This window comes from Amphiprion ocellaris, chromosome 8 (assembly GCF_022539595.1).
Source record: "Amphiprion ocellaris isolate individual 3 ecotype Okinawa chromosome 8, ASM2253959v1, whole genome shotgun sequence".
NCBI classification, from domain to species: Eukaryota; Metazoa; Chordata; class Actinopteri; family Pomacentridae; genus Amphiprion; species Amphiprion ocellaris.
Window position 1 is genome coordinate 15042277 of NC_072773.1, and position 17360 is coordinate 15059636.

A 17360-nucleotide genomic window follows, 5' to 3' on the forward strand; every position below is an offset into this window, starting at 1 on the left:
AGGGGCGGCGTACTGAGGGAAATAGTGGAACTCAGTAAACAGGGCCCCAACATGGTAATGGCTCTTGCCAAGCTTGGAACTAAAACAGCTTTTCTTTTTTGTAAATTTTGAAATATCAGCTAAACTACTTGCTAGTTTGGATAACTCAGTGGATTAAATTGCTGCTGCAGCAGTACGGTGGGCAAATAGTTATTCTCAAAACTAAGCAGAAACTAAGAAACAGACACAGAGAAGCTGCAGCTTCAACATCACCATCTTCTCATCTTACTAAGTGTCATTTTCCATTTTCAGCAGTCTGCTCTGAAAGGATTTGCAACAATAATATAGTCTGTTTTTGTCAAACATATTGATTGATTTAATTCAAGTTTTTTACAGTTTTAAGATGTTTAATAACTTTTGACTCATGTCTAGTTTTCTGTAATGTTTAAAGTATAAAGTTTCTCAAGTTTCACCGAAGAATTAACCCCCCAGGAGAAGTCAAACTGATTCATTATTCAAAATGACTCCTGCATTGAGAGCAATCTGTTTGAGAGTGATTGCAGGGTTGAGTTTCTGGAGTTTTACTATATGTCTTCTTTGAAGGAACAGTCTGGGCAGAACTTGGAAACTAATTTACTTTAGCTTTGCAAAGAAAGTGCTTTAAATTTTTAAAATGGTCATTTACATTCTGGAAAAATGGATTTCAGAATCCCTTGAGAGTCTGTCAGTACAAATAAATGATGTCATAATGACAGTAAACCTCAAACTGAGGCAAACAAGGCAACAAACAACAAAACTGTTTTTGGAAAATGCATTATGTATTAATCTGAACTCCCTTAAGAAATGACACTTAAGTTAGAGTCATTATATAACAGCTGAAATAAAACAGTTTGAATGACTGTCTGCCAGTGAACTGACAGACAGCTTGTCAATCACGATGTTTCCAAACATACATAACCAGTCAAAAGTTTAATTTGTACAATTTCTTGCCTTTTTAATCTGGTTGGGACCATCAGTCGTGTTGTGCAGAAGTCAGATTGGTACACAGTTGACAGTCCTATTTGACAACTGTTAGAATCCATATTATGGCAAGAACCAATCAGCTAAGTAAAGAGAAACAACAGTCCATCATTACTTTAAGAACTGAAGGTCAGTCTGTCCAGAAAATTGCAAAAACTTTGAATGTATCGCGAAGTGCAGTCGCAAAAACCATCAAGCGCTATGATGAAACTGGTTCACATGAGGACTGCCCAAGAAAAGGAAGACCAAGAGTCACCTCTGCTGCTGAGGATAAGTTCATCAGAGTCACCAGCCTAAGAAATCACAAGATAACAGCAACTCAGATTAGAGCCCAAATAAATGCCACACAGAGTTCTAGTAGCAGACACATCTCTACATCAATTGTTCAGAGGAGACTGCACCAATCAGGCCTTTATGGTCAAATAGCTGCTAAGAAACCACTATTAAGGAAAAGCAACAAGCAGAGGAGATTTGTTTGGGCCAAGAAAAACAAGGAATGGACATTAGACCAGTGGAAATCTGTGCTTTGGTCTGATGAGTCCAAATTTGAGATCTTTGGCTCCACCCGCCCTGACTTGGTGAATGGATGGTCTCTACATGCATGGTTCCCACCGTGAAGCATGGAGGAGGAGGTGTGATGGTGTGGGGGTACTTTGCTGGTGACACTGTTTGGGATTTATTCAAAACTGAAGACACACTGAGCCAGCATGGCTTCCACAGCATCCTGCAGTGACATGCCATCCCATCTAGTTTGTGTTTAGTTGGACCATTATTTATTTTTCAACAGGACAATGACCCCAAACACACCTCCAGGCTGTATAAGGGCTATTTGACCAAGAAGGAGAGTGATGGAGTGCTGCGTCAGATGACCTGGCCTCCACAGTCACCTGACCTAAATCCAATCCAGATGGTTTGGGATGAGATGGACCACAGAGTGAAGGCAAAACGGCCAACAAGCATCTCTGGAAACTGTTGGAAAACCATTTCAGGTGACTACCTCATGAAGCTCATGGAGAGAATGCCAAGAGTGTGCAAAGCAGTAATCAAAGCAAAGGGTGGCTATTTTAAAGAATCTAAAATACAAAACATGTTTTGACTTATTTCACACTTTTTTGTTTACTACATAATTCCATATGTGTTCATTCATAGTTTTGATGCTTTCAGTGAGAATCTACAATGTAAATAGACATGAAAATAAAGAAAAAACATTAAATGAGAGGGTGTTTCCAAACTTTTGACTGGTAGTGTACCTCCGTTTGAAACCTAATATGTAATTAATATAGCGTTAGTTTGAAAATAACCATCAGGACACTGATCATAAGGAGTGAATTTAACTAAATATATCAGAATTTAAGTGTATTGATTTAAATTTTTTGAATGGAAGTCTATTGAGCATTAGTTTCACTTCTAAGCTGTTGATGCCTTTCATTATAATCGTCAAAGACTTCTCACATCTTCCTTGAATTCCTCTCTTTAAACTTCAATCTTTCAATCAATCCTCTTCTGACTGACTGAAATGCTCTTCAGGCTGGAGGCTGTTACATCAGAAAATCAATGCCTCTGAGGTTCAAAAAAGAAGACTGAAGTTACATCAGCTAGAAAAAATTGCAACAACTGTTGTAAATGTAGATATAGTGATATAGTTACTACTCTGTCACAGGACTGATGCAAACTCATCATCTGACAGCTATTAGATTTTTTATTTTTTTGGCATCTTATTGCAGCTGTTCTAGATTTTGTGTTCTACAGTGCTCTTTTCCCTCTTTGTGGTCATTTCATGTCTCTTCTGCATTCATCGTCTGGCTTCTCACTGCAGCGTCATTGTCTCTGTAGTCATTTTGTGTCTTCTTTATAGCTATTTTCGATTATTTAGTTTCTATTATCAGTCATTTCTAGTTTATTTGCATCTCTTTGTAAGTGAGTGTCTTTGTGCTCATTTGATTGACTTTTCAACAACAAATGTTAACAATTACTTCAGAGGGACAAATCGGCCAGTACTCCAATCCTTATATGGATACGTGATACCTGATGCTGAATATTTGAAGTTGTTGAGATGAATACATGTGTATAAATACTGGAACGTATCCTGATTAGGTACAGTATTGGATCAGAAGGTGAAGCTATGCACCAGTGCCGATGAGATCACCTCTATGACAGAGAACGGATGCCCATTCTTAGCAAACACTATAACATAAGAGTTGTAGCCTGATCAGTGACAATCACAAAGGTTTCTTTTTTGCTTTTACAATGTCAATTTTCGCCCTCCTTACAATGTGTTGTGTTGCCATTTCTTTTGTACTTGTCTTTTTCCGTATAGCCACCTTATGTTCTCCTCTGATGAACCTCCAGGGTGGAGGTTCCTGTACCAGGCTGTATCTCTTACTAACCTCCTAATTTCTGCGTTCGCTAGTAGTTGAGCCATTACTGGATCTGATCTTGTGCATTTTATTTATCATTGTCATTGTTGCTTTCTTTTTTCCCTTTTTCTGAGAGAAAATAAAAAATAAAATAAATTTCATTAAAACTGCAATTGTGTGGCTTTGATGCTGCCACCTCCCTGTATTTGCAGTCACCACTCAGATTTCAGCATTGTGCCGCATACAGCTTCATCTGATTAGTTACACGTCACGAGTAACAGCCTGTCAGCACTGAAGGATAAATGCTGAAAGGTTCTCTTTTAATTACAACACAGACACATACCCAAAGGCATTTCAAGATATTTTGTGTCAGGTTGTTATTATTTTTATTTTAAAGTTGTTTTTTGGCCTTTGTGGCTTTATTTGATAGGTCAGTGAAGACAGACAGGAAAGTGGGGAGAAGAATGGGGGAAGATATGCAGTAAAGGGCCGTGAGCGGGAGTAGAACCCAGGCCACTGCATCGGGAACTACAGCTCCTGTTCATGGGTCGCCCGCTCAACCAGTTGAGCTATACGGGCGCCCCCGTAGGGCTGTTATTTACTTTCCAGTTTACAGTTTTGATAAGTGGGAGTGAAAATCACAATTTTTGCTGGAGTTTTTTAGATCTCACCCTGTCCTAGTAACGGAGTAAAGTGGCCTTATTGCAGGCCATTTCAAGATTCTCCCAAGCTTTGTCTTCATACTCATTGAGTTCACGTTGCTGTTAGCTGTGGAGCTGCTACAGACTCAGTTGAGGATACATTTTTTTCCCTTTCTTTCAGGTGGAATTGTTAAAAAAAAAGAAAAAGTATTTGACTTAGAATTAAAGGGCCAGTGTGTAGGATTTAGTGACATCTAGTGGTAAGGTTGCAGTTTGCAACCAACCAAAAACCTCTCAATCCATGTCCACGATGCAAACATGTAGGAGAACCTACAGTGGTTGTTCATTGTAAAAACATACAAGGCTCCACTTTCTTATTTTTTTTTGAAAATGAAGACTGTATAAATCTTGAACTGATCAGCCAAAGATTTCCTTTCCTTCCAAAGTTGAGCTCGAAGTTGATTTCTTGTTTGATTTCTTCTTGAAGTTGAGTCCCCCATGGTTAGGTTTTCATGGTAATGTCTTCTCCTCTTGTGCAGTATATTTTGGCTACACTGGATAAAGGATGGAGCTAGCTACCCTTTGCAGAGACAATGCATCAAATCTCTCAGCTGGATCTTTGAAGTACTAACTATGACTTCAATAGGTCAACAAATCAGAAACCAAATTAAGTCATTTCAATTAATTTTTTGTAAAAGGGCAGAGTTGAGGAAGGGAATGGTCAACAAGCTAAGACTACATCTCCTTGATACCTGATCAGAAAAGCATGTTTTAAGACATGACTTTCAAGCCAAACGAGCTTCTTTTTTTTCTCAACCTACTATAGAAACATATAGTAATGGCTTGCTGTGATTATGCACTAATTGAAACATAATTATTGATATCCATTTCTGCTCAGAGATCCCTGTGAAGCCTACACATGAGTCATTTAAATATTAGCTGCAGCCCCAGAGAAATACAATTTCATCTGGAGAATGTTCTCTTGAGACTTGTAAAAAACTGAACACTTTGTTTTATAGGAATAACAGATGTCTTGTGACATTGAGAAACAGAAACTGAGCTTTCTGTTGTTTTTCTTTTTTTCACTGTGGCAGCGTACAGTAGTAGGTCTGTCTGGCACAAACAGATAAAGTCACGACTTTGTCATAAAAACAGATCACATTGCTTTTTTTTTTTTTATCCATATAATTCAAAACTTGATGTTAACAGCTCCATTTGTATCCCAGCTCTCTGCCAGGCAAAGTATTTATTTTCACCACGAGACAAAAACAGATACGGTGGGTGATGATGAATCGACCAGTGCTATAAATCAGTTAGGAGGGAAACATGTCGCTATTATGTACTGAAGCTCTTTAATCTGTTTACTGAATCAACCATTTCGAGCATTCTGTGTAGTGAAGTAGAATGAATCACCACTACATATGATATTCAGATTGCGTTGCTTTATGTTTGGTAATATTGTACTGCAGTTCATCAACTTCAGGAGATATGAGTAAACACAAACATAGTCAAACCTCATATCAAAACACAATAAGATAGTTGTCAAAACAGTGAACGGTTTCTAGGTCAAACTTCTACATTCTTAGTTGGACATTCTTAAAAACATCAACATACAATATAGATGTTATTAGAAACACAGATGTAAAAGGCTTTTCTACTGTAAGCAAATGAGCAATAAACATACCTCAAAATATGCTGTTGTGTATGTACACTGACACCTTATCCATCTTTATTTTTTTAAATGCTCATACAGCCATAAGACAACGAGAAGAGATGGACAAAACCTTACATTTGTTTTTTTGTGACCCTCTCAAAATATAAAAAATACATGTCATTTCACAGGTTTCTGCAAGACACAGAGCATGAGTTAGTCCTCAAATCTGCAAATGAAAATATACAACCCTGTCGCCAAAAAATTACATTCTTACACAACTAAACTGCGCTCTCTCTGCATTAAACTGCATAAGCTTGCCTCAAAATTGAGAATGCAGGTCAGCTGCAAAGAAACAATGTTTTGGAGTTCAAATATACAGTGACAGAGGAGGAAAATGCATATTATTTTGAGATATATTTCTATCTCTTTCTTTTTTATTTTTGGAATATCGGTTACAATGATGACACCAACTTGAACACTATGACGCATTTATTACCCCCAACATGCAAAAAACATGAAACTAATGATTTTACAGGTTTATAAAAAGTCAATATTAGTTACACGGCACGTAAAACACCCCTCTAAACCACCACCATCACACTTGACATTAACTTCAGAACGTGACACGTTTCACATAGATGTGTTTTTTTACGATCCGCGCGGTTCACTGTTTTATGTCTCGGGATGCCTGAAATTACTGTGTTGTATTCCGATAATAAGGTTGACTGTATCCGGTCATGCGTGTGTACTGTTCGAGTTAGAATAGGAATGTACAGTAGTCATGCATAATAAAGATACCCTGCTATACAAAGGGTGAGCACTAGGTGGCAGACTTTGCCCACTTTGCACACAGCTTCAGTCTGCCTGGGATGAAAATGTCAAGTCATGGCAGGGGAGAGGAAGGGGCATGCATAGGGTAAACATTACACTGGGAGTCAGGTATATTGCTTCGTATATGTGCGTTAATCCCTCACTGAGATTTCTTTCCTCTAGAATAATGCATACAAACTCCTCCTAAACTAAAGATCTATGGTGTTCCACTTTGTTACTATCTCAGCCTCTTATCTGCTGCCGCTGCCCGGTTCTCCTATTTTTCTTTCCCTTCTGGCATCAAACAAAACAGATCTCTGGATGTTTTCTTCTTCCCTGCATCCTTGTGCATCTCTTGTCTCCTCATTGTTTTTTTTTCTTTCTCCCTCCCTCCCTCAATCCCTCCCTCAATCCCCTCTCTTCCCTTTACTCCCACCTTCAGTCTCTGTTCCTTCCTTCCTCCCTCCTCCTCTCTGCAGGGCAGCCGGAGAGATTGGCATTTCTCTAACAGCAGGGGGGGAATCTGCACCCAGCCTCAGCCCACGCTGGGCAAAGAGAGGGTGGGTGTGGCATGGCAGATAGAGGTGTGTGTTTGTGTGTGTGTGTGCAGGTCTATGACGGATCCCCCCACCTCAGATCAGTCAACACTCGACTTCCTCCTTCATTAGAAAAAAAAAAAACAAAGCCCAAAGAGTTTGCTTCTCTAATTCATCTGCATCAATTAAACTCATTGCTTGGCCCCTCTAAATTCAAAAGATTTGGCACAGCCAGATGAAAATGAGGATAGTTTAGTGTAAATCACAAACACCTGTCCTGGAGGTGACCGGTTACTCCAATGAGTCCAACCTTGGCCTGAAATACCCCCACAGCACCTGATACAAGCTGGCGTACATCCCTCATTAAGCGCTTTGAATTCATTTAGCTTCAATTAAATTCAGTGTCTCACACTTCCTAGGACTCCTGCCAAGTGTGACTGGTGTCAACACTGGCTGACAACAAATGAAAAACCTTTTGTGCAGAATGTGTCTAGTGAGGGGAATTAGTAAACTTCAAAAAGTCAAAGCTCTGAATGATGGCATGTCAGTGGGGAGGAGAGCAACGGTCATGGTTCACTCTCTCTGTCCTTTCATGAACAGTAAAAAACAGGGAGTAATAACTGAGGGAGCAAAAGATGAGTTACAACAGCAGGGTGAGTCAGGGATGAGCGCCGCTGTGTCGATGTGTTGTGCCTGTTTAGCCTCAACAGTGATAAGAGAGGAAGAAGGGCGAGTCGCGGGTAGATCCTTCCACTCCGTTAACGTGGAAAAAAACATTCTAATGGAGGCGAGCGAAGATAAGCAGAGAGAGGGGGAGAGAGAGAGGGAGACAGGGAGAGAGTCAGAGTGGAGAAGCAGAGCTGGGGGTTAGATGTGTCGGTGCAGTTCTGGTAGTGGGGATGAGGAGAGGGCCGGTCGAGGTTCAATTCCTCGGCTCCTCATAAAAGATAGCAACTGGTCGGGGATCTCGGCGAGGACGTCTTTAGCCAGCCGGGCCATGCTGAGGACCTGGTTGCCAGATCTGTCGATGTAGTCTCTGAACGGAACAAACTGTGAGCAGAGCGAAAAAATACATTTAAAACAGTTTAAATTATATAATTCATAGACGTTCAATACACTGTATTCCAAACTGACATATTGCAAGTGACATTTCAGCAGGATTTCACTCAAACAACCATTCGCTTTTAGATAACTGCCATCCATCTCAGCCAGTGAGAATTTGTTTCGTGATCTTAAAGGAGGAGAAACCTGCTGAACCCTCTGAACCCCAAAACCTGCCCTTTAAAAAGTATGTCTTCTTTCATCATGAGAATATTCAATTTTGCAAAAGAAAATAAAAGCCTGTGCTTTAGTGTTTGACCTCAGCTATGACCAACAGTCACATGACAAAAATTCAGGGACATTTAGGCTGAACTGCAGGATGTGTTTACACAGAGTAGAATGGAGATAAGCTTTAGAGCAGGGGTGTTCAACTAAAATTCAAAGAGGTCCAGTCAGAGAAAATTTATTAAAGGTCCGGAACATCATAAAGTCTAATTTGAATTAGTGTGATATATGTTGATGTAACCTGGTAGTTTTATTAGCGTCTGCATGTAATCAATAACTGACCATCAAATCAAATAAATTATGTATGGTTCAAAAACATTTTGACAACATTCATTATGAACTAACTTTTGTGATAACTGTACATCTTGCAATAAAACGCAGAACTTGAAAAATAATAATGACTGAACAACTTGAACCAACTTATATACATCTTTAACAATACCCAAAACTTGAAAAATGTAAAAAATTGAAAATTTTTACATTTTTTATCCCGTCTCACATCCCTCCTCTTATATTCCCTGCTGCTTAATGGGAGAACTGAGCTGCACCTTGCCCTGCCAGTATTCTGAATCGTGGCCTAAATGGTGTCAGGGTCATTCTCAAACACATTTGGAGATGCTCATTGGTCAGTCTGGAACAATACTAATTTTGACTATGTTCACAGTTGAGAAGGCTTCTTCCTCTCGGTGTTGCTTTATTTATTTTTCTTTTTTGTCTGTGCTCTCCTCTGTCCCTCGCCCCTCAACCGTTTTTGGAACACAGAGCTGCAAGGATGTTTAGCGGCTGCAATGCAGAGACTTCACTGGCTGAATAGCGTCACGTGGGATGGCTGAACCCGTATGTAATTGGTCTATGTGTTCTTGAGCTGTTAACCAACGCCGTAAACACTGGAAAAGCTGCACCAGTAAAATATAGAAGTGACCTGTCAAATTTAAAATCCTGTTACAATTTACTGATTACAGGTCCGGGTCCGTATAAGATGGCGTCTGGGTCCGGATCTGGGCCATGGTCCACCAGGTAGTGACCCCTGCTTTAGAGTAGCCTCATACAACCACTGCGAGAGCTGTGTTGGCATCCTTGGCACAAAGTCAAACATGTTTCCTATGGGTGTATGGTTCAACCTGGGCCATCGCTTGTCTTCAATCCTGTCTGTGGTGTTCAAGGACGTGATCTCAAGATACAGCCAGAGTGAGGAGAGTGTCTGGTTTGGGGAACTCAGGATTATGTTTCTGCTTTTTTGTAAATGATGTGGTTTGGTTGGCTACATCAGACCATGACCTTCAGCACGCACTGATGAGGTTTGCAGTCAAGTGTGAAGTGCCTGGGATGGGAGTCAGCATCTCCAAGTCCAAGGCCATAGTTCTCTGCCAGAAACCAATGGATTACTCCCTCCAAGTTGGAAGAGAGGTACTGCCCCAGGCAAAGGAGTTTAAATATCTCAGGATCTTGTTCATGAGTGATAGGAAAATGGGTAGATGAACAGGCGGCTTGTTGTAGCATCACCAGTGATGCGGACGTACCAGACCATTGTGGTGAAGAGGGAGCTAAGCCAGGAGGCAAAGCTGTCGATTCACCAGTCCATTAACATTCTAACCCTCAGCTATGGTCATGAGCTGTGGTTAGTGACCAAAAGAATGAGACTGTGGGTGCAAACGACTGAAATAAGCTTCCTCCATAGGGTGGCTGGGCTCAGTCTTAAGGTACGTGTCCACTAGATGTGGCAATTTTCTGCATCCCATTCATTGTCTATATGAAACGCACCACATTGCATGTTGGTCCAGTTGCGGTGCGTTTGGAGCTGCGATCCGCTACGTGTCCCTAGATTGGACAGCAGTTCATTTGCATAAAGTAGACTTGACTTCTACTTTGTGCAAATTCAGTGCGGCGTGCAGAAGTCCGACGCATTGCGAAACTTTTGTCAAACGTCTAAACTAGCTGTCAGTGAACTAAAACGAGGACAGATTCACCAACTACACAGCTTATTTCTCCCCTCAAATGCTTTCAGAAATACTTTTCGCTGAAGTGTTTTCCAAATAAAACAGAAAGTTTGTGGCCGAGCCGTCATGTTGGTCCGATGCATCTACCAGACGAAAAGTCTGAAAGGCTGTCATGTGACCACGTAGTGGCCCGCTGAAGCTCAAGAGCTGTCATGTGACTACCTAGTGGCCCGCAAGTGACCACCCACCAAGCAGAGGCTTCTGACCAACATGGCGGCTCAGTTGACGTTCTCTTTTATGATGAAAACAGTTCAGTGAAAAGTATTTCTGAAAACATCTAAATAGAGAAATAAGCTACACAGTTGCTGTATATGTCCTCGGTGTAGTTCAACAATGGCTACTTTAGAGGTTTTATGAAAGTTTTGTGAGGTGTCAGACTGCCGCTTGATGTGCCTCATTTGCATAAAGTTGAGGTCTAGCCTACATTATGCAAATGAGTTGCAGGCTGCTAGCATGCAAGACTTGAAACGCGACGCTACCTGAATGCAGTGCGGGGTGTTCCACATAGGCAATAAGTGGAAAGTGGTAAACTGACGGATTCTGTGGACACACACTATTAGAGATAAAGTGAGAAGCTTTGACATCCAGAATGATCTTGGAGTAGAGCTGCTCCTCCTTCTCGTTGAAACCAACTCAACTGTCTGTTGAGTTGGTTGGGACATCTAATTCAGATGTCTCCTGGAAGACGTCCTTTACAGGTTTTCCAACCATGTCCAGCAGGGAGGAGACCACAGGGTGGACCCAGAGCTTGCTGGAGTGATTATGTATCTCATCTGGCCTGGGAACACCTCGCTATCCCCCAGGAAGAAGTGGAAAGAAGCGGGTGTGGCTGGGGAGATGGACATCTGGAATGACCAGTTTCTTCTGCTGCCTCCATGGCCCAACCACTCATAAATGGAAGAAGATAGATGAGTGGATGGGTGGATGTCTGGATGGAATCTGTAACATTTTTGGCTTCATTTGTCTGTAGAAAATGTATGACTTGCATTTTGTACAATTGCCATGTGCTATTTTGTACCTGGTGCATGAGAGGTAGGAGTGCTGGAAATAAGGATATCAAGGAAGAAAGGTGCTAAGCTGCATCAGTGATGGATTTTAAAGCTGCCCTTGCCCCTGGAGCTTTAACTAAGGACCACTGTGACCATGAGGGACACTTCTGTCCTTCTCACGGTGAATCCTCTCAGAAATATTCTCATCAGTTGCAGTTTATATCACATGATGATTTCAGTTGTGTCCCACTGTGCATCAAAGTTAAAATTACAGACAGAGAGCACTGTCATGATTAATGTGGCTAGTTTTTTTTGCTAGGGAATGACTCATGTACAGCATTTTGAGGTTCATTAAACACTTTCCAAACCATCCTGTTATGAACATTTAACACTCCAGAAAAGCTCATTCAGTATCATTCAATTCACACTTCCTACATCATACAGCAACTTTCCATCCCTTTACAGCGAAAGAGCAAACTGAGTAATATGACTCAAATTTATGGTAGGAGGAAAAGAGCCAATGCTGAGGCAGCGAGGGCATCATATCGAATTAATAAGAAGAAAGCATGAAATGTTAAGTGAGTGAACTTTTTTTTTTGCTTTCTCCCAGCTAGTGTAAACATCCTGATTGAATTACTGCTTTAATAAGTTTAAATACAATCAAAGCATTACTGTGTGCATGCAAATGTGATTACTGCTGTCAGTGAAACAAATTGAAGGGACAGCACTGTGAAAACCTGATAGCAATGTCAATACAGCTTTAGCACCAACGCATTAATTATTCAGCTATTAACCCGGTGTGGGGTCACATTTACAAATCTGTTCATTTTTCCTCTGTTGACTATCAGAAGTGTCGGAATATGAGCTGAACTGGCTTTACTTTGGGCCTTAAAATATGTCATTATTGTTAAAATTTCAACTAAATACTTTTTTATGTGTACGATAAACAGCCATTGCCAATTTGATAAAGTACATTTCTGCAGTCTTAAATACTGACCTCTGCACACCATACATTTATCATTGTAAGCCCTCCTTTATCATCATACGTTGTGCTCTGCCAGCTGACTGCCCAGGTTTCCCCACTACTAAAATTCAATAGTACATTGTTATCAGGGAACATTGTATTTGCTTCCTATTTATGTTCTCATATCTTTAAAAGGCTCTTTAAAATAACTGTTGCCAGATGTGCTTTTATCAGCCCTCAGAGTTGCTGCCTGCTCTTTATAAAACTTACTGCTAAAGACTTTCAGAAAGAACTGCTCTCTCTTTTTGGGTTTAGAAATGATAATAAAGTATCTTTTAGCTATTTTTTTATTTTTTTATTTTTTTACAGTAACCAATAAAAACTTTTCTATTTTTCTGGCTATAGAAGTACTTCGAAGTTTGTACAATTACAATTTTAGGAATAATACAATACAGGCTGATAATTAAGTCATCAAAGACCCACAATAGAACTATTAGTTAGATATTAAAATAAATGTTGGGAGATACAATCTGAAAGGAAAACATGGTGAAAAATGATGTCACAATTCAGAGAGTACGAAGCAACATCTTAAAATGCCTTCTTCAGTCTGACTTTCCAAAACCCAGAAGAGACAGCCTGACTGACGGTGCCACAAACAAGATGCAAAACATTCTCACTTTTTATTCCCTAACGTTAGAATAAGTATTTTTTATTTATTTATTTTTTTAGATGGCAAAGACAAACTTCGAAAATACAAAATTTTGTAAACCTATGGACTATGTGTACATCCTCTTGTATGTGAATAATGATGAAATCACCATCATTAGCAAACGTACAACGGCAGAAAAGTGTCTGACTCTACACTGGACAACAGTAGAGGTGAAAAAGGGGACTTAATTTGTGCAAGAATTGCGATTTTTACCTTCTATGATTCTGATTTGATCTGCTGGTTTCAAAAATCAGTTGCTGCTTGTCTTGATAATAACATTGCCTTTTTGCTAACAGGGTGTAGAAATGTCAAAATAGGACTATTGAGAAGACAGAGGAGTGGACATCTGCATCGATCAGGCATAACATTATGACCACCTTCTTTATATTGTGTTACTCCCTGTTATGCTGCTGAAACTCCTCAGACCCAGTGGTTCATGAACACAGGACCTCTGGGGATGTTCTGGAGCACCTGGATGGTGGCAGTGAATTCTGTGGGTCCTGTGGGTTGCAGGATGGAACCTACCTAGATCAGGCTTATCCTGGCACCATCCCACAGATGCTCAATAAGATCTGGATCTGGGGAATGTGGAACCTGGGTGAACACCTTAGCTCTGTCGTGTTCCCAGGGTCACTCCTGAGCAGTTTTTGTGATGTGTCGAGGTGCATTGTCCTGCTGAGGGTGACATCTGGCATCAAGGACTGCTGTTGCCATGTGAGGAGTTAGAGGGTTGCTTGACCTGCAATGTTTAGGTGGGTGGTACATGTCAACATCCACATGAATATCAGGACTTAAGGTTTCTCAGCAGAACATTGTATTATAACAAGATGATCGATGTTATTCACTTCAGTTGTCAGTGGTCATAATGTTGTGGCTGATCAGTGTATGTCAAAGCCAGCAAATGTGTTAGCTACTGATTGGCTGTCAGCGGAAACCTGAAGGAGCTCCTTCGTGTTGCTATAGGAGACAAGTCAACCACTTACCGAGCTCTGATATTTATCTATTTATCTTATCAAGGCAAGTAATTCACATGTATACCTCGACAACCCACTGAATATGTAAGTGACTTTGAACATCTCAACCATCCCAAGGCTAAGCATTATGGAACATTGAAATATGCTCTGTTTATGATGTAAAGGAGAGATGCACATTGTTGCTTATGGGTAAAAAATTCCTCTGCTTTCCTTTTATATTTTTGTATTCATACTGTGTGTCCACAAAATACCATAATTGAATGAACCAGAAATAAAATTAAAAAAACAACAGGCAGCCTACTGCTGCTGACCACAACAAATACTCAGACCCTCTTTGGGATAAAAATAAATGCGCTGCAACTGTCAGAACAGGCCCAGAGAATAACGGGAACATGTTCTTTTTTTCAGGTCCAAGAAAAATCTTGCAAGCAGCAGTATAAAGAATTTTTCTTATAAATGTATAGTCCAGTTGTGACATCTGTTGGCTGTAATACACACGTGGACAAAATTGTTGGTAGCCCTCGGTTAATGAAAGAAAAACCCACAATGGTCACAGAAATAATTTGAATCTGACAAAAGTAATAATAAATAAAAATTCTAGGAAAATTAACCAATGAAAATCAGACATTGCTTTTGAACCGTGGTTCAACAGAATTATTTAAAAAATAAACTCATGAAACAGGCCTGGACAAAAATGATGGTAACCTTAACTTAATATTTTGTTGCACAACCTTTTGAGGCAATCACTGCAATCAAACCATTTCTGTAACAGTCAGTGAGACTTCTGCACCTCTCAGCAGGTATTCTGGTCCACTCCTCATGAACAGACTGCTCCAGTTGTCTCAGGTTTGAAGGGTTCCTTCTCCAGACGGCATGTTTCAGCTCCTTCCACAGATGTTCAATAAGATTTAGATCAGGGCTCATAGAAGGCCACTTCAGAATAGTCCAATATTTTCCTCTTAGCCATTCTTGGCTGTTTTTAGCTGTGTGTTTTGGATCATTATCCTGTTGCAAGACCCATGACCTGCGACTGAGACCAAGCTTTCTGACACTGGGCAGCACATTTCTCTCTAGAATACCTTGATAGTCATGAGATTTCATTGTACCCTGCACAGATTCAAGACACCCTGTACCAGATGCAGCAAAGCAGCCCCAGAACATAACAGAGCCTCCTCCATGTTTCACAGTAGGGACAGTGTTCTTTTCTTGATATGCTTCATTTTTGCATCTGTGAACATAGAGCTGATGTGTCTTGCCAAAAAGTTCCAGTTTTGTCTGGTCTGTCCATAGGACATTCTCCCAGAAGCTTTGTGGTTTGTCAACATGCAGTTTGGCAAATTCCAGTCTGGCTTTTTTAGGATTTGTTTTCAACAATGGTGTCCTCCTTGGTCGTCTCCCATGAAGTCCACTTTGGCTCAAACAACGACGGATGGTTCAATCTGACACTGATGTACCTTGACCTTGGAGTTCACCTTTAATGTCTTTAGAGGTTGTTCTGGGCTCTTTTGTTACCATTTGTATTATCCGTCTCTTCCATTTGTCATCAATTTTCCTCCTGTGGCCACGTCCAGGGAGGTTGGCTACAGTCCCATGGATCTTAAATTTCTGAATAATATGTGCAACTGTAGTCACAGGAACATCAAGCTGCTTGGAGATGGTCTTATAGCCTTTACCTTTAACATGCTTGTCTATAATTTTCTTTCTAATCTCCTGAGACAACTCTCTCCTTTGCTTCCTCTGGTCCATGTTTAGTGTGGTACACACCATGTCACCAAACAGCACAGTGACTACTTGTAACCCTATAAATAGGCCGACTGACTGATTACAAGTTTGTAGACACCTATGATGCTAATTAGAGGACACACCTTGATTGAACATGTCCCTATGGTCACATTATTTTCAGTCTTTTCTAGGGGTACCATCATTTTTGTTCAGGCCTGTTTCAAGAGTTTATTTTTTAAAGTAATTCTCTTGAACCGCGGTTCAAAAGCAATGTCTGATTTTCATTGGTTAATTTTCATAAACTTTTTATTTATTATTCCTTTTGTCAGATTCAAATAATTTCTCTAACCATTGTGGGTTTTTCTTTCATTAACCGAGGGGTACCAACAATTTTGTCCATGTGTGTACGAAAAGTGCAGTTTACTACCTTGATATCGTTGAAATGTTTCCTCAAATGATTCTATTAAAAATTATACCACAACTATGTTTTTAAAGTGATTTCCAATGGCAAAAAAACAAATCTCAATTAAATATTGTAATATTTCATCATAACTTCATTTTAAATGCCTCATCAAAATTTTGCCAAAAATTAACCATTTGCAGCAATCGTGTTTAGTGACTCAGCTGTGACCAACAGTTAACTAACCAAAATTAAGGGACGACTCGGCTGAACTGCAACCCGTGCTTACATGGTAAAGACAGTAGGCTGTTAAACTGCACAAAGGACAGTTCTGAGTTCTATCTACTTCTGTTCATCGTAGTGTTTCCATAGAGGTGCAGGATTTCATACTGCACTGAAACATGAGCCCACAGTGAGTAAAAATGTGACAGGAGCAAAAACGCCCAGAAACTGCTTGGAGTTCAGAGAGTTCATGGAAGAACCTATTAGCTGTTCATGAGTGCAGTACTCCACTAAGGTTGTTCATTCCCCCATATGGCAGTTTCAGATTCAAGATGAACTGTTTGCTGATTTTACAGTGGAGCAGTGGATGTTGCAGTTGTGTGAATAAGTGAAACCAGAATCACAGTACAGCATACTTGGGCAAGATTTTAATGTGAGCCTGCTCTGTGGTGCACCACAGATAAACACTGTATACTGTACGAGGCAGTCCCCGGTGAGTGTTTGAGTATATATTATGTATTTCAACCATCCTCCTCCGGGGAATTATCCCCCATGCTGGTGTTGTTGACAGAAATACGCTCAAGTCTGACCTGCTAAGTTAAATGGAATTATGAGGAGTACCTGAACAATGTCTCTCTCAGCAAGACGTCCTCTGGAGGATACTCTCACCTCATCTCCATCCAGCTCCTCCATAGCTAAAAGGAGAGAAACGACAGAGGGGATGTGACTCAATAATAGAACCACTGGGGGAGAATATAAAGAAGGTGCAAGATTTCCCTTTGTATTTCCACTGCATAATTGCTGAAGCCGAACACAGCATGGGGACTAAGAACAAACACTCAGCAGGGAAGGTTTAAAATGCTTTATGCACCAAAAATGTAATTCGCCAAGCAAAAACTATGCACAATCACACAAGTCAGAAAAAGAAAATGATTCTGATGAGAGTTCAAATGGCTGAAGCGCTTTCAGACAATTCAAATATAGAAAGAGATATTTGTTTCAAACACATACCTGGTTAAAGATATCAAAAATAACACCTGCACAGTTGTGCATATCTTAC

General features: G+C 40.3%; 1 protein-coding gene across 1 annotated transcript in view; it reads right to left on the bottom strand.

The window, feature by feature from the left end:
• Positions 1 to 5424: 5424 nt before the first annotated feature.
• Positions 5425 to 17360, bottom strand: part of LOC111581131 (copine-9-like) — a 107834-nt gene continuing 95898 nt past the window's right edge. The window contains exons 19-20 of the mRNA XM_055013264.1: positions 16922 to 16995; positions 5425 to 8047 (exon numbers count right to left, since the gene is read on the bottom strand). Of these exons, the coding sequence (XP_054869239.1) occupies positions 7865 to 8047; positions 16922 to 16995 (257 nt within the window). The 3' untranslated portion in view covers positions 5425 to 7864. The remainder of the gene's footprint in view (positions 8048 to 16921; positions 16996 to 17360) is intronic.